At 35.7% G+C, this 24695-nt stretch overlaps 1 protein-coding gene across 4 annotated transcripts in view; it reads left to right on the top strand.

Moving 5' to 3' along the window:
- The window catches only part of FBXO43 (F-box protein 43), a 53774-nt gene that overhangs the window by 27628 nt on the left and 1451 nt on the right, over positions 1–24695 (top strand). For 3 of the 4 annotated variants that reach the window (XM_074200609.1, XM_074200608.1, XM_074200610.1), the window contains 2 exons: positions 2139–2339; positions 2446–3109. In XM_074200609.1, the coding sequence (XP_074056710.1) occupies positions 2139–2339; positions 2446–2694 (450 nt within the window). In that variant the 3' untranslated portion in view covers positions 2695–3109. Of the gene's footprint in view, positions 1–2138; positions 2340–2445; positions 3110–24695 lie in introns of those variants that run through there. The other variant, XM_074200611.1, reaches the window with a different exon arrangement.

Genomic DNA, 24695 nt, shown 5'->3' with positions numbered 1-24695 from the left:
ATTCTCTATGGTCAGATTCTTCTTTCTCTGTTGTTTACTCATTTCCTCAGCCCAAGACAACACTTTCAAAGCTTTGGGTTTTTTTGTGGGGGGGAGAACACCCCACTGGGACCTTTATTCCTCCATGGTCTTATGCTCTCTTGCCTGTGCTTTGATATGTAGATGGCCCCTGCACTTCCCTCTGCCCTGGAGCTAGAAGGAGGGATCCAGCTTGGCTACTTAGTATGGAAGCCCAAACTGCAGCCTGGATCTGAGCATAGGCTAGCTGCAGAGTCCTACCCTGAGGGAGAGCCAAGAAATCTCTGCAGACTTTCCTTACCATTTCTGGGGGTGCAGGATGCTTTCTCCAGATTCTTGCTGCAAATTCTGTAGCCTGTGCTCTTCACTCCACACTCAACTCTGGTGTAGCAGAGTTCTCTCCCCACCCCTTCAAGCTGTTGCTGGTGATCTATGGGCTGGGCTGGGCTGCACTGCACTGTGGCTGTAGCTTTTTTCCAACCCCTGGTCCTGGTGAAGCACACCTTTCCTGTGGAACTTCTAAGTTATCTTAGACTGGGAAAATGAATCATCCAGTCTTTCTGTGGGTTCTGCCCCTCTAAATATAGATTCATAATTTGTTAGCTTTTGGAGTTTTGGGGGGAAGGAGTTCCTGGGAAATGCTGCCTTCAAACTGATATCTTGGCTCCACCCCCCCTGAACTATGATATTTGAGTCAAAAGGTAATGACTCTACTGTTATTAGTGGTGAAAAGAATTTGTTATAGGAACCATGACATGTCTATTCCATTTTCTTTTGCTACCTTCCTTCCAGTTTCACTCCAGAATTGTATTTTTCAAGATATTTTTTCACTCCCTCACCCTCTCCCCATGGTTATCTTCTGCCTTAAAATTATTGAGTATTGACATTTTTATTTAATTTGGAGGGGCTTATTGAATTCTTCATTCAAAATCCCCACCTACTCATTATCTGCAACAGATGTTGGTATGTGAGCTGAAATGATCCTCACACAGGTCTTTTTTTTCAATGCCTTTCATAAGTACTTCAATATGAAATGATCTACTATCTAATGATATGTTTCTTCATGCTTCTTGCTCTACAATGAAACTAACTCCTCTGTTACTCCAACAAGAACTTTTCATTCACCCTTCCAATTACTACCCTTTTGAACTTGTTTTATTTGTAATTAGAATTTATGTTTAGTGTTTATATGATTCAGATCTTCTAGTATTATGTTCACTCAGTCATTTGGATTTGATACTTGGAATTTTGACAGTTAATGTTATTGCCTAACCAGTTATTGTCTCTGTGATTCTTAGAAATATAGGCTATACATTAAAATTAAAGATAGAGCTTTCCTTTCATGATTCACTAAATTATGTAGGTGTAATGGCATGATATGTTAAACCATGGTTTTTGTGTATGCACATGGCTTTTTCATCACATTCTTGTCAATGAAGTAGATAGAATTTATTTAGACTGGCTGTTAATTTAGTAAGGTAATTGATGCAGTTTGTAAAAAGGATGGATTAGTTTGTTAATATTTTCCCAGAATAATTGATAGTTCTTTAGGTTCATAAAATTGTTCCAAGTTTTTCTCATCAATAAATTTAACTCATGAAAGGGTTTTCAGCTCAGTTTTTTTTTTCTCTTTTACATTATCAAAGCTTTTTAAACCTTGACGGGAACTATAAAAATGAACTAGCACCAGGTATTGGCAAAGGCCAATCTAAGCTATTGAGTTTTATAGTCTCACTAGGCCTATTATTCTCATGACCTGTTACTAAATGAGATGTCTTCAAAGAATTCCAAAGTATTTGGTAGCAAGCTTCATAAAGATTTATTACTTCTTAGACTTTCAGTTCAATAAAAGATTACAAATTATGCTAACTTAAGAGTTCTCATTTAGTAATATTTGGGGTTTAAAAATTAAAAAAAACATTTTCCCCTTAGTTTTAAAAACTAAGATGTTAGTAACAAAAAGTATATAACTCATAAAGGCAATAGTTTGGGTTTGGACATACAAAGAAGAATCTTAGTGCCAAGAAAATAAAGACAAAATTGCTTTGTAGCAGAGAGTTACATTCCTGGACCTCCTGAGCTATTACTATTGTATTAGTCATTTTATCCTCTTTCAACAGGAGAATATATTATATGTTGAAGATGCTGCAACAAGGCTGAATCTTTTAAACCGATCAGCTCTGAGATCTGTACAAGCTCAAGCCAGAACACCTGGTTCTCAAAAAGAAGTTTCAACACCATCTCCTTGGGGACAAGTTTTAACGCCTAAAGAAAGGTGTTCTGTTACTCAGTTACCTAGCAAACAGGAAGAGTATGTTAAGGTGAGTATCTATAACCCATTATTAAAAAGGAAATAGTTATAGAACTGGAGATAGAGTGATTCTTGATTCAGAACTGTAGGATTCAGTGTGTCTGCTTCTACCACAGGTTGCCAAAACACTTTTTATTGATGAAGCATTAAAACCTTGTCCAAGGTGCCAGTCCCCTGCTAAGTATCAACCAATTAAGAAACGGGGACTGTGCAGTCGAGAAGCCTGTGGTTTTGACTTTTGTGTATTATGTCTCTGTACATACCATGGGGCAGAAGAATGTAGTAGTAGATCTTCAAAACCACGAAATAAAAGAGATGCTCTTCCAGGAAGTGCTCAGAGCAAGCGCAACTTAAAAAGACTTTAAAAGAAATTACTCCTCCCTCCCCCCTGGTCCTCCACCCCCATTTTGGTATCTATTGCTGTGTCTAACTTTTAATTATGAACTTTCTGAAAGTACTCAATTCTTCCCATTAATGACAGTTAATGATTTCTTTCCCCTATTATGTATATACAGTCTCATTCTTTGTCTTAAATTATTTTAGTGAGGTTATAAATACTATGAAAGAATGTATCTCTTTTATTGTATATCTTTTATCCATTTGCATTTAATAACTCAATGTTTTTAATAATAAAGTATTTTAGTGCTGTCTTTCATATATATGTATTTTAATGTTGAAAATGACATCTTGTTAAGTGGCTTCTTCAAATCAAATTTTAAAAAATTGCTTCCCAAACAATAATTGAATTTTGATCTTGCCAGGATTAGCCCTACAAATTTGAATAATGAACATGTAAATAAAATGAAATATAAATAAAATGCTTTAAGAAATTATCTTGAATTTATTCTATTAAAACTAATATTTATTTCTTAATCATCTAATAGGAAGCATGCTTGATAGAAGTCATCTATATTGGAGCAAAATTTCTATTACTGTTGATCCTATTAAGGAACAACAATAAAAAATTAAGTTTATCTGGAATAGTAGTTGGTGGGAAATGTTATTTTAATAAAAAAAAGTTATAAGTTGAGAATTTTAAATGTTTGAAAAGAAAACATATTGAGATTTTAATTGTGTGATATGACTTGATTTTCTCTCTTTTTTATTATTATTATTTAGTATTTTATTTTTCCCCAATTACATGTAAAAACAATTTTTAACATTCATTTTAAAATCCCTTCCTACCACTTCTCCCCACTCCCACCCCACCCCCAAAAAGGAAGCACGAAATTTGATACATTAGAAATGTGTAGTTATGCAAAATGTTTCCTTAATAGTCATGTTATAAAAGAAGTCATAGACCTCCTACACAAACACACACACACACACACACACACACACACACACACACACACACACACAATAAAGTTGGAAAAAAAAAAGCATGTTTCAGACTGCATTTAGACACCATTAATGCTTTCTTTATCACAAGTCCTTCAGAGTTGTATTGGGTCATAGTATTGTTGAGAAAAGGTAAGCCATTCACAGCTAATCATCCTATAATATTGCTGTTACTTTGTACATAGTACATTTTACTTTGCATCAGTTCATGTAAATCTTTCCAGGTTTTTCTGAGAATATCTTGTTGATCATTTCTTATAGTAGAATAGCATTCCATCACAATCACACAGCACAATTTGTTTGACCATTCCTCAAGTGATGAGCATTCCCTCAAGTTCTAATTCCTTCCCACCAGAAAAGAGCTGTTATAAATATCCTTGTACATATATTTCCTTTTCCTTTTTTTAAAAAAATATCTCTTTTGGAATACAGAATCTAGTGGCATTGCTAGGTCAGAGGGTAGGCATGGTTTTATAGCTCTTTGGGTATGGTTGCAAATTGCTCTACAGAATGGTTGACTAAGTTCACAATTCTTCCAACATGCATTGTTTCATTTTTCCTACAACTCCTCCAACATTTGTCATTTTCCTTTCCTATCCTTTAATTTAATAACTATAAGGTAGTACTTTAGAATTGTTTTAATTTGCATTTCTCCAGTCTATGGTGAATTAGAACATTGGGAAATGGCTCTTATTTTTATAAATTTGACTCAGTTCTCTGTTTGAGGTCTTACCAGAGAAACTTGCTTCAAAAATTTTTTTCACCATTATAATTCATGTATTTCCCTCTACCCTATTCTCCACCTCCTTTAATTCTATTCTGACTCTCCTTTCATACTGTCCCTCCTCAAAAATGTTTTGCTTCTGATGAGCCCCTTCCCAATCTGCTCTTCTTTCCATCAGATTTTTTCCCCTCTCCTTTCTCTTATTCCCTTCCCCCTCTTCCTTTCTTTTAGGGTAAAATTTCTATATCTAATTGATATATATATATATATATATATATGATTTTGTCTTTGAGTCAATTTTGATGAGAATAAGGTTCACTTGTTCCCCCCCACACTCCACTGTAGGGGCTTTTTCTTGCCTCTTTCTTGTGAGATAATTTACCTCCCCCTTTTTTTCTTTCTCCCAGTACATTCCTCTCAAAGCCCTGAATTTTATTTTTTAGAGATATCATCCCTTCATATTCAACTCACACCTGTCCCTCTGTCTATATATTCTCCTAACTTTCCAAATAATGAGAAAGTTAATGAGTTATAAGTATCTTCTCATATAGGAATATAAAGAATTTAACATTATTAAGTCCTTGATGATTTTCCTTTCCTATTAACCTCATATTTGAAGATCAAATTTTCTGTTCAATTCTGGTCTTTTCATCAGGAAAATTTGAAAGTCCTCTATGTCCATCTTTTCTTCTGAAAGACTTTTGCTCAGTAGTTGATTCTTGGTGGTAATCCAAGCTCTTGCCTTCTGGAATATCATATTCCAAGCCCTACAATCCTTTATTGTAGAAGCTGCTAAATCTTGTGTTATCCTGACTGAGGCTCCGTGATAGTTGAATTGTTTCTTTCTGGCTGCTTGCAATATTTTCTCCTTGACCTGGTACAACTTGATTATTAATAATTAGAATATCCTTATCAGTTTGAAAAATATGAAGTTTCACATATAAAAACCTCTATCAGGAATGTTAAGTTTTATTACAGAACAGAAATAGCTAAAAATCAGGAAAGAGGATTTTAGAAATTTCTGATAATTGAGACAATAAAACTACAATTAATTAAAAAGAACAACCAATTTTAATCTTGAATGGTTCAAAATACAGCAGTTTAAGTGTACACAATAGTTGTTTAATAAATTTTTGCTGACTAGTTCATTGAAGTAAGGTAGACTTACAGTGTGATACAAAGTTATATCAGTCATGGAACACATTTTGTCTTTTACATTTCAACTTGTAGCATTAAGAAACTCCTATGAAATTTTGATCACCTGCTAGTTATGAATAAAAAGGTTTTATATTTTTGGCAAGATAATCGAGGTTAAGTGACTTGCCCTCACAGAACCTGGTGGTCATGCTAGAGTCACAAAACTAGTAAAGTGTCAAATGTCTGAGGTCAGATCTGAACTCAGCTCCTCCTGATTCTAGAGTTATACTCTTATTGACTGTCCCATCTAGCTATCTCCTGAACATAAAAGTCCAGGGCCCTATCCAATATGGCATGCTACTTCTCAAGAAGGTAGTGGGTTGATTTACTTCAAAAGCTTTGTCTATAATTTAGAATTTAATTTAGTGTGCTGAGTGTGTGATATAAAAATATAACATTACTTCAGTATGGGGTAATAGAGAGACAGTCTTTAGAGTCAGGAAGACCTGGGCTTACTACTCACTAGCTAGGGGAGGATCTTATTATCCTCTAGGTGACTCAGACCTTCTGAAGACTATGTGCTGTTATAAGCAAGTTGCTGATCTGCATTGTGGAAGGGAGTTTCCATGTCAGCAATTTCATAGACTCATGAAATCACAGAGCCATCCTGACTCCTATCCTTCCTTTCCCCACACTGCCACAATTCAGAGACTCAAAGCTGAAAGTATCTTTGGAGAACAAATAAACACTGTTTTGGATAACAAGGAAACAATAAAACTAAGATAGTCATTAGGGGAAGAGAGGAAGAGAAGGAATAAACAATTTTAAAATATCTACTAATTTTTTTATTTTGCTGTGTGTGTGTGTGTGTGTGTGTTTTAACAAAAATTATCTCATTCGATCCTTAACAACAACTCTGCTGGGTAGATGGTGCAATGAATATTTCCACTTAATAGATCTGAAAACTGAGGCAGAGAGGTTATTGCCCAACATTATACAGCTAGACCAAGACTGAATTCGAATTTAAGTCTTCTAAACTCTAGGCCCAGAACTCTATCCACAGGTTGACTAGAATCTCATCAATCCAAAAAAGCAAAAAAAAAAACAACCCCATAATACTTTAAATATTACAATTAATGGAAGAATCAAATTCTAAGTAGAGATTCAAAAGGTGTAATCAACCCTAAGTTTTGCTTTAAGAAGTTTGATGCTGGAATATGTGGTTGAAAAGTACTGTTTAGCAAAGAAATTTTCATTAGATATGAAACTTAGGGCTCTGGCTTAGTCAGCAGAATTTAAGCAGATGGTTGATGATTATTGCAATATTCACACACAAAAAAGCAGTTCTGTGTATCAGTATCTCACACATTTTAGATGTAACCTTTTAAAAATTGAATTCAAGTGGCAACTGGGTAGCAGAGTGAATAGATCACTGGCCCTGGAATCAGGAGGATCTGAGTTCAAATTTGACCTTTTACTTAATAATTGCCTAGCTCTGTGACCTTGGGCAAATCATTCAACCCCATCCTCTTAAATAAAGTTTAAAAAAATTTGAAAAAGTACTTATTGAAATATTTTACCTTTGTTTGTTGGTCGAATTTCCTATTATGCTGATAATTCCTAAATTATGAAACTAAATATGTTATATGAAAGAAATTTGTCTTAACACTAAAGCATGGCAATATAGTTCTATTAAGTTGAATAACTTCTGTATGATTGTTCTGACATTCATAGACAAAGAGATGACATAAACGTAGATAGATAGGGCAAGTACTTATTAGGTGTTTAATGTTCTAAGCAGTGGGGACAGAAATGCTAGCGGATAAGACAGGCATTTGCCCCAGAAATTTAAGGTCAAGTACCCAGGGGCATAGACAAAGTCACAGTGGGGTGGGAGATGGCTGTGATGGTCCAGGAAGTACTTTTTTTCCTAGAGACAGAATTGGAACTCAATCCCAGTCATTTCCCAGGTAATAGGCATTGACTTTGGGACAAAATGAAGCAGTGACATGTGTGGGGATGACTGAACTCATTAACACCATAGTCCTAAACAATTGAACTTTGAAAAAAATATACCCCCCCATCGAACATGTGTAGGCCAAATTATTTTGTATTCTGAAGGTATTTCTATGTTCAAAAGTTTTGCAAAGTATATGTATCAGAAAAAAGTTTGGACTCAAATTAAGGCAAGCAGTCACAAGATCCAGAGGGACACTATTTCTTATAAGTGCACTTATTTTTTAATGCTGGCAAATTCATTGTGCCCTCCAGAAGGGTTTGTTTTGTAATAAACTAATCACACAGATTATAGGGAAAGCTCAAAGCTTAGTGGATAGTTAATTCAAAAGAGATGTAATTTTCAAACCTAGCTTGGGGAACTCATATGCCTTGACCTGGCTCTGTTGACCATCTTGCACAGTGACCACATTTCAAAAATGAAAGAACATGTTTCTATTTTAGAAAAAAAAATCTTAGTACACTTGAGAAAGGGAAAATTACAGGATAATTCCAATAAAGTAGTAGTTTAGCTCTGAGGTAAATCACACAAAAGGTACAATTTGAAAAAAATCAGTGGGTACTAAGGTTTGGACATCATTCTCAGTTTAAAAGAAGACAAGTAATTGTTCCTGTCTTTGAAGACTTTACAGTCTCCGTGATGGGGCAGACAAACTGGGGAAAATACCGAACAGTTTGGCAAGTTTTAAAAATACTAGTAATGATAAAAATCCTATCTATTTTTGCTATTTTATCTCCTATATTAATATTTGGCTATTTTGTAAAAATGAAAGGAAGAAAGATTGAATTATAAAAACATGATTAAATGCAAACTTTTGTTTGCTTATTTCCAAGGGGGAACATAGAGAGTGAGTTATGAAGAGAGCTGGGTTCAAGTGTGATCTTTGGGGCATATTAGTTTAGTGATCTCAGGAAAGTGGAATATCTTCTTAGTGCCTCAGGCAATTAAGGCCATCAATAAACAATGTTGATCTGCATTTTGCTTTGGTGGAGGGAGTTTCCAGACCAAGAGTTGTTCACACCAATGAGATCATAGTTTTGGATCAAAAAAAGTTTATACAAAAAAAAGAACAAGTCTTAAATCTAGAGAAAGTCAATGAATTTTTCACTCTATCCCAATGATCTGTACTATATTCTTCCAAACCCAGTTCTCCTTCACCTTAACAATATTAGCAGAGAAGAGAATATTCTTCCTACCCCCAGCTCATCTGGATTCCAGGAGAAGACAGTTATTGCTCCTTGCTGATTCCTGAATGTGATTTCCATAGTTAGAAAAAGATCAATTTGGAAAATTTGAAAGAATTTCCATAGTAATGTAAAAAAAATTACAAAGAAAAACAGCAATGATGAGAATCCTTGTTGGGTTTTAGTATAGAGAGAAATTTTTAAAATTTTCTATTTTATGAAACTATTTTTGATTCCTTAATTCAAATAAGTTCTTTAAGGGATATTATAAAGGTATAATGAAATTTTAGTTGCTATTTGAAAAAAGAAAATTGTTTCTTGTTCAGAAATTTGGAAAGTATCTTGTTTTAAAGTATATTCTCCTTGTCTTGTCATACAATTTTAACTTTTTCCACAAACTGCTAAATATAATACATTCTTTATCATAGAACTGATTTTGAATTAGTAAGAGATATGGTTAATTTCTATGTTAAATTTTAAGATTTCTCTTGAAAACGTGTTAAAATATAAAGAACATGAGAAATGCCTCATTTCTTTTGAAGAAATATTTAAATTGTTATTACTAATGATGCCACAAGAGGGTACCAGAGTTTCATAGATGGTAGAATTATGCTTGACTGGATGACTGACTAATAATAATCTGTTTATTTCAAAAGATTTGACTTTTGTATATTTGGTTATTAACTTGGCATGGAAAGTGGAAGAAATCTATGGAGTGAATTTTAAGTTGAATTTTTTGAAAATGGATTATCAGATTGTGGGGTAATCACAATTTTTTGCTTAATGAGAAAAAAGTGAAGTGAGCCACCTGGTCCTAGTTTACAGTCCTGGTGGTGGTCATGTGCCCAAATTGGGGGGGGGGGGCGTAGATGAGTCTTGACTCCCAGATCCTGGATTCTCAGAGCTAAGATAATGGCAATAGCAATGTGACTGGTGAAACTGGTTCCTCTGAGATTTGGAAGGGGGAGTAGGAGATGGGGAGGGGACCCAGCAATTGTTCCCTTCTGGCCATCTTCCTGCTGAGCAGTAGTGATAATGTTTAGTCATCATTCAAACTGTTTTGCCTAAGTAGTTTAAAACTTTAGCTAACTAAATTAAAAAATTACAAAATTACAAAACTGAAGGAAAATACCATTTAAAATAATTTGTTGATCCCCAATTAAGTGAAATGGGACCCTTATTGCAATAAACATGTAAATACATTTTATTATGTTTATAAGTATCTCTAAGTTTCAGTTCATTATCGTCCCTAACTCCTGCAATATGAAAGGTCATTTTTTTCTAAATCTCTGTTGTTTCTTTGTTTTATAGAAATCAAGAAATTCCTATTATAGCAAAGTATTATTGCTATCTCTGAAATTTGTGACTTATTTAAAAATACATAGAGTATTTGTGTAGCAGCAATTACATTTTATTCCCCAGGGAAAAAACGAGCCAATTGTTAAAGTTACTTGTTCTATTTTGTTCTAGCCAAAATAGCATTGTCAGAGGCTTGTGTTAAGGATTACAATAAATTCTAAATTATCCACAGCAATTGGAAGCCTCCACCCCCACCCCCACCCCCTCCACCCCCTTGCAGAGCCACATCACCAACTGGAAGTGAATTTAGTCCAAGCTCAGATGGGTGGAAATGCTAGTGTTTCATTGTGGAGTGGTGAAAATACTCACAAGCCAACTGTGAATTATTTTTCAAATCATCATCTCTATATCTTCTGCCTTGATCCTCAAGAATTTATGGTTGAGAAGTAAAGCACGTTAGCTTTCAGATGTGAAATATTCATCATTTAATTGATGATTGAGTGGTATGTGTGTTAGTATATTCAGAGTGACATATTTGTCAATATTATCAACATTGAATTTTTTTCCGTTCCAGAACAAAAGGCAAAAGATATAAGCAATTAGTTAAATGTTTACAAAGCAATGTAAAGAAGAATGAAATTTATGTTAAGACAATATTTAGTTATTGGTTATTTCAGACAAAAGTCAGGACATGAAACTTGGACATGAAATCATTAATTTTGTGATGTCAGTCAACAAGAATTTTTTAAGTACCTACTATGCATCAAACACTGAGGTAGATGCTAGACATGGAAATATAAAGAATGATTCAGCGCCTTCCTTAGAGGAGTCTGCATTCTAACTATGACCTGCAATTTATTAAGATTATGCATTTATGATTTTATGCATGGTTAACTTAGAGGACTAACTTAGGACTGGATAGCTATTTCTCTTTATAAGAACCCCTAAATGAAGAAACTCCTTTTACCAATGCAAATTGGTACCTTCTCTGATGTTTAAGAGATGCTTAGAGAACTGAGAAGTTAGGGGATGTGCTTGGATTCACATAGGCAGCATGTCCTGTCAGAGGAAGGATTTTAACTGAGCTCATCCTAACCCCAAAGCCAGTTCTCAATTTGCTATACTATGCTTCCTCCCAATTACTAACTTCCCAGGGGGGGAATATTATTGGTAATATGATAGTTTTAATGATCAGAAAAAAATGTCATGTAGAGAAAACTCATTATTTATGCAGTATCCTTGCAATGTAAAAAGGATGTGAGGGACCTCCTTGGCAAACTTATGCAAGGAGGTGGACAGAAGTCACCCAGGAGATTGGAGAAATAATCACAATGATGAGATCATATTTCCATTCTAATACAGAGTAATGTAATGAATGGCTTGTGTTTGCTTGGGAGATCTAAGTTAGAACTGTTCAATTAGTGAACCTGTGCTAATTTTCAAACAAAAAGTCTTTTATACTGAATTTTAAGACCCTTTCTATTTTGATCAACATTTGAATTTTACTTCAGTCAGTAGCTATTATAAAAATTAGGATATTGCATTAAATAATGATAAATGAAGGATTATCATCAATATATCAATATTCATATATTTGATCCAATTTGAGAAAAGAATATATTCTTCCTTTCATCAATTATCAACAATCAATGATAAAATTCTAAATTTCTCAATACTGTTCCTGAAAGAATTATACTAATAATAACCAAGAGTAACTGTAGAATAAAGTTCAGTCACAAATAAATAGCTAACATTTACATAGTACTTTTAACATTTTCAAAGCACTTTACAATTATCTAATTTTATCCTCAAAACAATCTTAGGAAATAGAACCATTACTATCCTCATTTTACAGATGAGGAAACTGAGACAAAGATTAAGTGACTTGTCTGGGGTCAACAAACTTGGTTAATATCTGAGGTCATATTTGAACTCCTGACTCCTGACTCCTGGGTTTTAGTATAGAGTACTGGATCCTGACTCCAGGATCCATTGTACCAGCTACCTTACAATCCTATAAAGCGGGCAGTAGTAGTAGTAGTAGTAGTAGTAGTAGTAGTAGTAGTAGTAGTAGTAGTAGTAGTAGTAGTAGTAGTAGTAGTAGTAGTAAAGAATAGAAATTGAGTTCTCTCTCAATATACCATGCTGACCCTAAGGCTAGTCCAAGATTTAAGGGCATTCACAAGTGACTAAATGCTAGCTTCTGGAGAGGGAGCAATTTTGTTGGCCTGGAAGTTTCCTTTCTATCCCCATCTATGACTATCATTTCTATTACTATTTCTGTTTTTGATGGATGTTACAACCTACTCATTTTTAAAAACCTATTCTTCCATCCTCATCCATCCTATAAGTAAGTACAGGATTTAGTGAAGCCAGTGGCAGCTTCTATACTTTTCATATTCTGTCCTTTCTCAATGTACTGTTTGCCATATCTATGCACATTGATTTATAAACATGCATAAGTTCAAATGTGTTATGTTCTGTTCCCTAACTAAATGCTAAATTTTTGGGAAGAAGGAACTGAACTTTTATTTTCCTCTAGGGTCTATAGAATTTTGTTGATTAATAGGGCTGTAGCAACAGGAGATATTGATTTAATTCTTATGAATAGTTTGTCTGGATTCTGCCTCAATCTACTAATTAAATCTTAGGCCTAGCAGCTCTTTGCTTTCACCTAATTTCCAATAGTTTTAATCCTCTGATGTTCTCTTGTTAATTTGACTCAAAAGGGTAGAGATAGAAAATTCAAATTCATTAAAAGGGATTTTTTCCCCCCCTGCTCTCTGTTGATGCCTGAAAAAGACTATACAAATTAGGAGATTGGTTGTTTTGAATAATACTTTTATGTGGAAATCTTTTCTTCTAGTGCATTTTTATCCTTGTTTGAATTGTATAAAATTGAAATTTTTCTATAAAATTTAGCATTTTTTAAACCAAATTATCCATTTGGGAGGAAAAAACCTCCAAAAAATTGCAGCAGAATTTTTTAAAAATGAATTATCTCATCAGTTTGTGCAAGAAGTACTGTAATGGAATAAATTGACAAAATAAATTTAAACCAGCAGGTCCAGATGGTAGTATTCTTGAGTATTTTAAGAAATTGTCTAATGAATATAATGAAGCAATTATTTTTTAAAATGAGGTGCTAAGCTATCAAAAATAAAAAAAGGTTCTATTCTTCCAGTTAAGGATATAATAGAGATTATAAAAAATCATTGTCCATTGTAGTCCAAATAATATTGATAATTCAGTAAATATTAAGGAAGCAAATACCAAGAAGACAATGAATCCCCCCACCATAATAAGTAGCTCTATATAATAGTAGGCCAAAAATTGTTTTTAACTCTTTCTTATTAATGCATACTATAGATCCTGTATAAGTCTTTCACAGAATCTCAGCAGTTCAGGGGACCTCAGGAGTTTTGTAATCTAACCAGACCTGATTAATAATCCCCTCACTATAAAATGGGGATAATAAGAACACCTTCCTCCCAGGGCTGTTATTAGGGTCAAATGAGATCCTTTTTGTGATGTATATAGCACAAGCAGACCCTTAACAAAGGCTAACTCTCTTTTCCTCTCTAGATTCTTTTTAGAAATCTGAGTTTGTTGTGGAGATCTCTTTGTAGGCACCCCAGCCAGTCTCTTTAAATTAAAGAGACAAACTCAGATAATTTAAATATAGTTATAATAGGTGTTCTTAACCTGGGGTCCAGGAATTTTTGAAAAATTTTCACAATTGTATGTTTTCTTTAGAATCCTACCTATTTTACTCTGTGCATTCAAAAACATTATTCTCAGAAGGGAATCTATAGCCATTACCATACTGCTAAAGGTGTCAAAACAAAAAAGATAAACAACACTTAAATTTATGTAAGTTTAAACTTACCCCCCTTTTCCTTCCTGGAATCACTTCTGTTGGTATCTACAGAATTTCTCTTGAACATATCAACCTACCCTACAAAATTTACACCACTACATTCTATATGTCATTAGACTAATCCATTCTATATTGGGTCAGTTAGATGACTCAATGGATAGAGTGCTGGGTCTAGAGTCAGGAAGACCAGAGTTCAAATTCAGCTTCAGAAACTTACTGCCCTGTGACCTTGAGTAAGTCAAGTAACTTCTTTTTCACTCAATCATTCACAAATCATTCCAGTATCTTTGCCAAGGAAACCCCATGGAAAGTCTGATCCAAAAAGACATTCTATGTCTTCTTTCTACCATATATATAAATCACATTTCTTTTCCTTGATCATGAACTTTATAATGAAATGATCACTTGTCCCCAAGATCCCCATCACTTTCAAGTGTTGCCAAAACAAGTATGAAGAGGCATAGATGAAAGGTACTCTGCATGGTTATTAATCAATTCATCAAAGGAAATAATGGATTCATTAGCAATGGTAATTCATGAAAGTCAGAATCATATCAGGAAGAACAGTTCCCTTTGTAACCTCCTCTAATTTGAAAGATGGAATGATTATCAAGGCAAGTCATAGATTTATCAACTTTTCTACTATTGGGAGAGAGGAGAAGAGAGAGAGAAAGAGAAAGGAGAGAGGTAGAGAGAGAGCTGTTAACTGATGCTTCTGACACAAGAATTATTCCCTTTTACTTCAATTTTATTTTCATTTTCCCTCTCAAAGTATTTTTTCCCATTTTTTTTCATATAGTTCTCTAGAATAGAATACAAATCTAAAGAACATTCTGTAGATCATTTAAAAATTGTCTTTGTCCTTTGAAAACACATATTTGTAGCTAGGTAGGGTAGTGATTAGAGTACCGGACTTAAGGAAGATTTGAGATCAGATCTAGCCTCAGACACTTACTTGCTATGAACCCTGGAAAGTCACTTAACCCCTGTTTGACTCAGGTTCCCCAAGTATAAAATGGAGATAATAGCACCTACCTTACAGCATTGAGAGGACCAAATGAAATAACTTATTGTAATGCACCTTTGCAAACCTTGAAATGCTATATAAATATGATGATAATGAAAGTCCCACAGGTCTTTTTTCTTCTTTTTGGTTGTTCCCTTGTGTAACTATTATGTTACACTGCTTATTCATGAAATGTGAGATTTGAGATGTGAAGAGGAGAGCCATTCATCTTTTCCCCCATTACAATTGATCTACCTTATATGTTAGATTATTCTATGGTAATAGTTTAGAATGAAATGTGAGATTTGAGATGTGAAGAGATCCATTCATCTTTTTCCTCCCATTACAGTTGATCTACCCTATATGTTAGATTATTCTATGATAATAGTTTAGAGTATGATATGAACTTAGAATAAAATGGCATTACTCCACAAAAGCATAGTAGATAAAATACTGGTCTTAGAGTCAGGAAGACTTGAGATTGAATTATGCCTTGGCACCAAATTTTGCCTGTGGAAGCAGAGAGTAGGGGTCTTGAATCTGACCTCTCTGGTCATGAGTAATTCCATGGAAAGATACCAAGGAAATTGTCCTCCATGTCATCCAACATGAGGAGCCTCCCCATTTATTCTTGACAATGATAAAACTCTGCAACAAAACTGAAATACATAATGCCCATTTGTAGGATAGAGATAGAAATGTTTCTTCAGAAAAAGATAAACTAGCCCCTCCTGTCTTTCTAGTCATCTTACCCTTCCCAACATGTATTCCAATCCAGTGACATTGGCCTTGGGCCTATTCCACAGATAACACACAAGATCTCTGTACTGTGGGCATTTTTTTTTCTGTCTATTCCTCACCCCTGGAACCTTCTCTCTCCTTCCTGTGATCTAGCCTCCTTAGCTCCCTTTAAGCCCTTGCTAAAATCTTATTTCCTCAGGAAGTTCTTCCTAACCCCTTTTAATTCCAGTGTCTTCCCTTATTTCCTATTTATCTTGTATACAGCTTACTTTGTATATATTTTTGTTTGCCCATTGCCCCTGACCCCTAACAACACCCCTCCATTAGATTGCAAGTGCTTTGAAAGCAAGGACTATCTTTTGACTTTTTTTTTGTATAACATTTAGCTGAGTACCTAGAACTTGGAGGATGTTTAATATATGTTTATTGATTGATTGATGAAAAAGGGTGTAGCTGCTTTCTTCGAGTAGTTCCTCCTGTCTACAAGGGCCTCTTTCCTATTCATCCCCTACACAGCTTGCTTTATGTGTATATGTTTAAATGTGTTTTCTTGTGTTACTTTTATAAAGTTCTATAGATGTTATGAAAAAGGTCTTTACACTACAAAACCACATACAAGTAACTTAACCATAGGTAAATCACTTAATCTTTCTAAATCTTAATTTCCTCAATGGAAAAATGTGGGTAATAACATCTTGTCTCATCTCAGAGGACTTTGTGATGATCGTGAGATAAATATAAAGTGCTCAGCAAACCTTCAAGTGTTGCCAAAAACCATGATCCTAAGTATTGAAGGTATGGGCCTCTTTTAGCTTTGGGTAAACCTCATTAGGTGCAGGCAAATCCACATCAGATGATTCTGTAACTTTTAGTTCAGATTGAAAAATGCAGAACAAGATTTGTTCCCCTCCTAGGAACACTAAAATGTTTGGAAGTTGGGTGACGCATCCTATTACAAACCTCTTGTTCCAGGGCTTAATGAAGTGTTGATGTTTGTCCCATAGGGCTCGTATTGAATTTCATGACAGCTCTCCAGTGTCTTATTATCATACCATGTGATAGAAGAATCATCATTTTTAGAGAAGTAAATCATTGAGTCAGTCCTTTCATTTACAGGAAAAAAAAATAAACTGAGGTCCCTTAAAATAGGTTAAATGACTTGTCCAAGAACCTACTCCATCATCTCATTGTGCAAGGAAATGACTCTGGGTTCTTAGAAGCTACAGCAGATCTCAAGAAGGTCTGGCAGGTCATACCAAGCAAAAGAAAGAAAGAAAAAACAACAAAGGCTTTGAGTGTAGGCCTGATGTCAGACTGAAGCAGAATTTGGAAAGACTCATTTACAGAAGGCTGTGACATGATTTTATTATCCATCCATCCATTTGCTCATTTGTTCCTTCTTTTATCTATTGATTCATCTAGCTTCTTATTTGTTTGCTATAATAACTCAATAATCTACTAAGGCATGGAAAAGTTAAGTATAAAAACTCACATTGATGAAATCATCAACCACTTGAAATATATTTTATCATTTTCCCCTGAAATAACCATAGAATTTCCAAGTCAAAAGGGACATCAGAGAAATCCATACCTGGAATATGAATCCCTTCAATTATCTTCTTTATGAGTTGCCATTGGTTGACTGATTCCTGAACAGCTTTATTTGAGTTCAAGATAGTTCAGCGCCCTGGAAAATCTCTGCTCATTCTTTGAACCCCTCCTGAAGACATTCCTTTCCCTTTTTGCCTTACAAAAGCTACCCCCACACTTTCTAGAAGATTTTTCCTTATATTGAGATTTATGATTTAATAGAGCATTGACCTTGGGGATCAGCAGGTCTGAATTCAAGGATCAGGTTTTATGCTTTCTAGCTATATAACCTTGGACAAGTCAATCCTTTGTTTGAATGTCTGTAATTTCTATGTGGTTATCCCCTATAACCATGCAGAGTACCTTTCATCTATGCTTCTTCATCCTTGTCCTCTGTCCTTCCCTTAATTCATCAAAGGAGATAATGGATTCATTAGCAATGGTAATTCACAAAAGCCATCTATAAAATGGGTTTAAATGTCATTTTATAAAGCACCTATTATTACTTCAGACTCTAGTTTCCTCATATATAAAATGAGGAATTTAATGATCTCTAAGATGACTTTAGCTCTAAATTCTATGATCTTGAAATTTAAGAATTACATATAAATACAAACACTTGATATTATTTAAGCTAAAATTTGTCTCCCTGTGACTTCTATCTATTGGTCCCAGTTTTCCAGGGTAAAGAAGCACAAAAAAAAGTATAATGCTGTTCTAAATGACTGAGAGCAGAGCTTAAGGCTGTCCCCCAAGGTCTTCTCTTTCACTAGGGAAAAAAAAATCTGTTTGCTTTCCCATGGCATGATTTTGGTGAGGGAGTCAGGGGCAACACTCGAAGCATGATGGTGATCAAAATTTTCCCAAGGTGCTTGCTGAGATATCTGGAATCCAGGTTCTGCAGGTCTACTGGTCAACCAGGGACCAGTCAGGGAAGTGACAGAAACTGGGACTTTTCTGCAGAGAAGGGATTGGCAACACTTTAGTTGACAGTCTCAAAAGGCCACAGCAAAGCATTTGAATAGGGAGGCAGCAGAGGATCAGAAACAAAACCAGAGCAGAAACAAAACCAGAGCAGAAAAAAGCAGATTGGAAAAAAGAGAAGCTCTAGAAATGCAGTTAGCTGGGCACTTGTATAACCTTTAAATCTAATTTACACATGAGTCATTACTATTAATAGGTGCCATATTGCCTCATCTGGCTCCTGAGTGGAAGTCAAGTTAGGTGATTTGCCCAGGGTCACCTAGCTATAAGTATACAAGGTTGGATTTGAACTCATGGCCTCCTGCACTACCCTAAATTTATCTATTTTGGAAATGGACAACTGGTTTAGAGTGTATTATTTGAGAATGAGATTTGGATTTTTGGACCATGGCTTAAAATATAGGAATGATAGGCTTCTGGCTGGGCAGGGAGTGTGCCTGATAAGACAAGGTAAGAGAATATCTGCTTTGAGTCTTACAAATCTAATCAAAAGGACTTTAAATTTAAAAAGATGGGAAAGTAAAGACTATTACTATGTATTCACCAAGTTAAATAGGAAGAAGAGAAGCAAAGATGTCCAGAAATTCAAAGGAGAAAAATAAATCCAAGACAGGAAACAGTAAAAGAACTCATGGGAAGGGAATAAACATTTATAGGATACCTTATGTGGCAGGTCATGTGCTTTTTTAAAAAATAAATGTTGTCTCATTTGATCCTCAAAACTTCCCTTCAAAATAGAAAGCTAATATTACTATCCTCATTTTACAGTGGGGAAACCGAGGCAAATGACAGTTAAGTGACTTTCTCTGGGATCACACAGTCAGATTTGAATTTAGGTTCTTATGACTCCAGGTCCAGGGTTCTATCCACACCACCAGCTGCCTCCCTAGCCTCAGTTAGCTACATACAAATATACAAGATTTGTTAACAAGGCAAGTACAGATCATAATCCCATGAGTAAATCTGAGCATTTAGAGGTTCCTGAGATTTAATGAATGAGTCCTATGATGAGGCTATGGCTTTGGAAGACAACCTAAACTTTATTCAAAAGGAAGAGGCTAGACTGAAGAACAAAGAGCACAGGTAGAAGATGGAGAAGCATTGTACATGAGCAAGATCCTTTCATGAGAAAATACAGTTGGAGTTGGGGAAGTGTTTAGATGAAGATCAATGGAGGCAAAAAAATAAAAGTGATATTGCCATTACTGTATACTACAGACCATCTGGGCAGAGAGAGAAAATAGATCCAAAGTTCAAGAAATTGCACAAGTTTTTTTTAGAGAGGCAATGGAAGAACTTCAATTATCTCAACATTTACCAGTGTTCTCTCCACCAAAACAAAGCTGTTAACTTCTTGGTTTGTTTTTAATGGTAATTTCATCCATCAAAAGGTAGATGAATTTAGGGAGAAGGAGTTTCTATTCCAGACACAATTCTCAAAAGAGAAGAATAATTAGATTTAGGGATGGAAAAGATGGGAAGCTTGGGGAGAAGTGACGACTCCATTTTAATGTTAACATGAATACTCTCTGGCCTTAATAGATCACATTTCACATTTCCTCTAAGCGTTCCTTGGGGCCAAACAAGATCTAGTCTGCCAATGGCTCAAAAGTTCACTGACTGTTCTCTCACTTTTTTTTGGGGGGGGGGGGGGTCTCCAACAAGAAAGCACCATCTAAGTACTTAATCTGATTAGTTTTAACAAAGGAATATTCGCTGCAAACACACTCCCTAACTTGACTGCTGAACATAATCCCCTTCCCTCACTTTCTCCCCCTAGTCTCTGGGGAAGTGGAAAGGATTAGATACACAGTTTAGTTCAATTCTTACAATACCATAGCCCCACCAAATTCTGCGTCTAAAACCCACTGGGCTCAAATCCCAGCACCCTGGCTTCTCAAAGACTTCCCTGATGGGCTGAAAAAAAAATTGGCCTAGAATCTTGGCTACAAGATTTCTTGATTCAGGATTGTTTGAGCTCTAAGGAGCTCCAGCTTCCTGGACCAGGACTCCCCTGCCTAGAACTGGAAAGAACAAATTAAACAGACTCAAATCTCAACTAAAGCAGAAAGGTGGAAAGTAGCCCTTCTCTCCCTCCTCAGCTTCTTTGTGGTGGCCATTTCACCTCTTGGATGCAGCTGAAAGAGAGAGAGAGAGAGAGAGAGAGAGAGAGAGAGAGAGAGAGAGAGAGAGAGAGAGAGAGAGAGAGAGAAATTGTTCGTTCGGTAACTTTAAAGAGAGTCTGTTCCAACTTCCAAATCAATGGAAGGGGCTGCTTCAACCCACAGGATATAAGGTGAATGGGGCCTTAGGAGAACTAGCATCTTTGGTGCTCTTTCCGGGGCTGCTCCCTTATCTTTGATGCAGCTCACCTGTTGTGTAGTGACCACACCTCAGTAAACCTTCTTGGCAGATGGCCTTAAACAAGTTGAGGGTAAGCCATGGGCTTACAAGCATGTGAAAATTTTTCCTGGCAGAATGGAAGAGAACAAATCATCCTAATAACCATGAAGATGGTTGAAGCAGGTGCTCTGGTGTGCTTCAAGCTGGGTCAGATATTGAAGATGACATCCTAGGGCCATCACTGGTTGTTCTTTTTGACCCGTCACTAGACTTTGATGACTCTGGAAGAGAGAGTGAGGCTGACAACTTAGTGCATCTCCTCCTCATTTAAATCCTATTCATGCCCAAGTCATCATTCTGCGAGTTCCTTGGTCCTCTTCAAAAATGGAAGACAAGTTAACCTGGGAACGTGGAATGTCTTCTCCCAGATGCAGGAACATACTATCACCATAAGGATGTCAAGAAGCTCTAAGAGTCCCTGGATTTCCAGCTTTTTGAACATACGATCACCAAGACTGTAGTCTATGATCATCTTAAGACTGCTTACTGTTGTAACCATCTAAGATTGGTTGCTGGTTGTCCATTTAAAGACATAAGTTATTGTTCAGTCACTTACAATCAGGCAAAAACCAAACAAAAACACACAAGAGACTCCTAGAGGCCTAGGTTTAATATCTGCCTTCTATTCCTAGCTGCTAGGTGCTTGGCATACTATAGCAGTAAGGGGAAATATAGCAAGCCTTCTTCCTCTATCCTTCAAGAGATAGACTCACATGGTGAAATAATCAGAGATAATCCTGAACAATCTGCAGATAGAAAAAAAGCAGAAAGCAACTTTGGGTGGGTCACCCCACCCTTTTTTTTAGGTTTTTTGCAAGGCAGTGGGGTTAAGTGACTTGCCCAAGGCCACACAGCTAGGTAATTAAGTGAATTCGATTTGAACTCAGGTCCTCCTGACTCCAGGGCCGGTGCTCTATCCACTACTCCACCTAGCTGCCCCTGGGTCATTCCCTTTTAAAGATGAAAGATTAAAGATGCTTGCTCAGTGATCAATAAGGGGCCCCAAAGTACTTAAGTCCTGTAGTACTGGGGTCACACATAGCCAGCTAGAAATAGCCAGGGGCTTTGTTATTCTTCAAATGTCCAGCAAGTTAGGACATTTTCTATATATGACATTGCATAAAGAAAATTTAGACTAGCCTATGGGAGTAGACATTACTCAACACAAAAGCCCTTTATCCCCTGACCCCAATTTATCTTTGAAGCTTTAGTGTATTATCTCCTTTCTTATATTCCAAACTAACCTCTCTATTCCTCTTACATGGCACATCTTCTGGTTCCTTTGCACTAACTGTTCCCTAAGCCATAAATGCACTAACCTTGGGAATGGCCCCAATTAGCTCCAGAATCATGAAATTCTAAAGTGTAATTAGGGATCTTAGAGATAGTTTCATTTTCTTGGTCCTTCAATTGTAGATATGAAGAAAATGAGAACCCACATTTTCTACCTTTCCTGGCAGAGGGGAAAACTCAATGAGTCTTGAATCAGAGGATCTGGGTTCAAATTCTGTTTCTGTTGCTTATTATCTCTGTAACCTAACTTCTCTGGGTCCCAGTCCACTCCAATAAATGAAGGTGTTAGACTCTCTGACCTGGGTTATCTATGAGCCTATGCTGGAGCCTGAGCTGAGAATGGATAATTTGCTGAATTCCTTGGCTGGCCGATTGCATGCATTTCCATGACAACAGTCCCCACAAATCTGTCCAAAACACATCTTGGGATAAGTAATTTACAGGTAGTTCACTCCTCTTCAAGCTGGAAAGTGACCTCAGAGATCATACAGTTCCATTCTGTCTTTTTTTCAGATCAGGGAATTAAGACCAGTAGCATGATATGAAGTTGAAACTTGTCCTTTTGTCCTGCCCATTGGTCAATGACTTGAAAGATGGCAGAGTCAAAGGAACATAGATTTAGAACAGAAGGGGACTTTCTAAGTCATCCTGTCCAACCCCTTTATTTGACAAATAAGGAACCTGTGGCCCAAGTGGACTAATGTCACACAGGGACTCAGTGGTAGACATTGACTTTAAACTGCTTACAAGTATAAAAATTCAATGAGGCAACTGAGACCCAAAGAGGTTAAGCAAGTTCCCCAAGGTCACATGGAGTTATTAGAGGCAGAATCTGAACCCAGATTTTTGTTTTTAGCTAATTATATTATATTTGATCCTTACAATAACTCACTAAGGGAGGTGCTATCCCAGTCCCCATTTTACAGTTGAGAAAATTGATGCAGCCAGAAGTCATTTAACTTTGTGGTTCACAAAGCTAGTAAGTCTATGAGAACCAATTTGAACTTGGGGGTGCTGCTTCCCCATGAGTGAGGGAGTTTCAAACCTTATATAAGGTCTTCAGGATATACTTATTTCCTTAGAGTTCCAAGTTCTGCTATTTCTTTTGAAACCATGGAAAGCACTGCAAGTTAGGACTGAGTTCTATCATATTTTGAAAAGCTTGGTATGATAGAATTAACACATACAACTTAAAAAGTATGTAGATATGAGCTGACCCAAGAGAGAGGTTGGCTGAAATGATTATTTCCCATCTTCATTCTTCAAATAGTTTTAATTCAGCAAGTATTACTGTCTACTAAGTAGTAGGAAATGGAAATATAAAAACAGAAATGAGATAATCCTTGCCCCCCCAAAGTTTGCATTCTTTTTTTAATTTAAATTTTATTTTTTCCAAATTACAAGTAAAGACAATTTTCAACATCCATTTTCTGTAAGATTTTTGAGTTCCATACCTTTCTACTTCCCTGTCTTTTCTCCCCCCTCCCTATGACAGTGAGTAATCTGATATGTATGTTATTCATGTACAATCATATTGGACACATTTCTATATTAGTCATATTGTGAAAAAAGAATCATAATAAGAGAGAAAAAGCATGAGAAAGAAAACACATCAAATCAATTTATAAAAAGTGAGAATGGTGAGCTTTGGTCTGTATTCAGACTCTATAGTTTTCTTTGAATATGAATGGCATATTCCATCACAAGTCTTTTAGATTTGTCTTTGATCATTGTATTGCTGAGAAGAACTAAATCTATCATAATTGATCATCACACAATACTGCTGTTAATGTGTACAATGTCCTCCTGGTTCTGTCCATTTCACTCAGAATCGGGTTTTTCTAATCATCATTTCTTACAGAACAACAAAATTTCATTATATTCATATATCATAATTTGTTCAGCTGTTCTTCAATTGATGGGCATCTCCTCAATTTCCAAATCTTTGCCATAACAAAAAGAGCTGCTATAAATATTTTTTGTACATATGGGTCTTCTCTCTCTCTCTCTCTCTTTGGGATACAGACCTAGTAGTGATATTACTAGATCAAAGGGTATATACAGCATTATTGTCCTTTGGATATAGTTCCAAATTGCTCCCCAGAATATTGGATCTGTTCACAACTCCACCAACTAAGCATTAGTGTTTTGCCACATTCTTTCCATCATTGATTATTTTCCCTTTTTGTCACATTAGCCAATCAAGTGGGTGTGAGGTGGTACCTCAAGTTATTTTAATTCGCATTTCCCTAATCAATATTTAGAGTATCTTTTAACAAGACTAGATAACTTTCATTTTTTTCAGAGTTTGCATTCTTAATGAGTAAATACAAAATGTATTCAAAAATGAATACAAAGTAATTGGAGGGGTGGAAAAGAAATAACTAAACTGGGGATTCTGGAAATGATTCAGGTAAGTAGTGGCACTGGAGCTGAGTCTTAAAAGGCAGTTAAGGTTTCTGAGTATGGAGGCAAAAAACAATTCTAATAAAGAAGAAAAACTAAATTTTTCTGAAGAGTTGGATATGGATAGGGATACATAAGGAACTTAGTGATCAGTTTAGATTTTTTTTAAAGAAATATACTAAAGGGACAGCTAGGTGGCGTAGTGGATAAAGCGACGGCCCTGGAGTCAGGAGTACCTGCGTTCAAATTTGGTTTCAGACACTTAATAATTACCTAGCTGTGAGGCCTTGGGCAAGCCACTTAACCCCCGTTTGCCTTGCAAAAAAACCTAAAAAAAAAAAAAAAGAAATGTACTGAAGAT

Source organism: Macrotis lagotis, chromosome X, assembly GCF_037893015.1.
Source record: "Macrotis lagotis isolate mMagLag1 chromosome X, bilby.v1.9.chrom.fasta, whole genome shotgun sequence".
NCBI lineage: Eukaryota > Metazoa > Chordata > Mammalia > Peramelemorphia > Peramelidae > Macrotis > Macrotis lagotis.
Note: the sequence above shows the minus strand (reverse complement) of the source record. Positions and strands in the feature narration are given on the sequence as shown.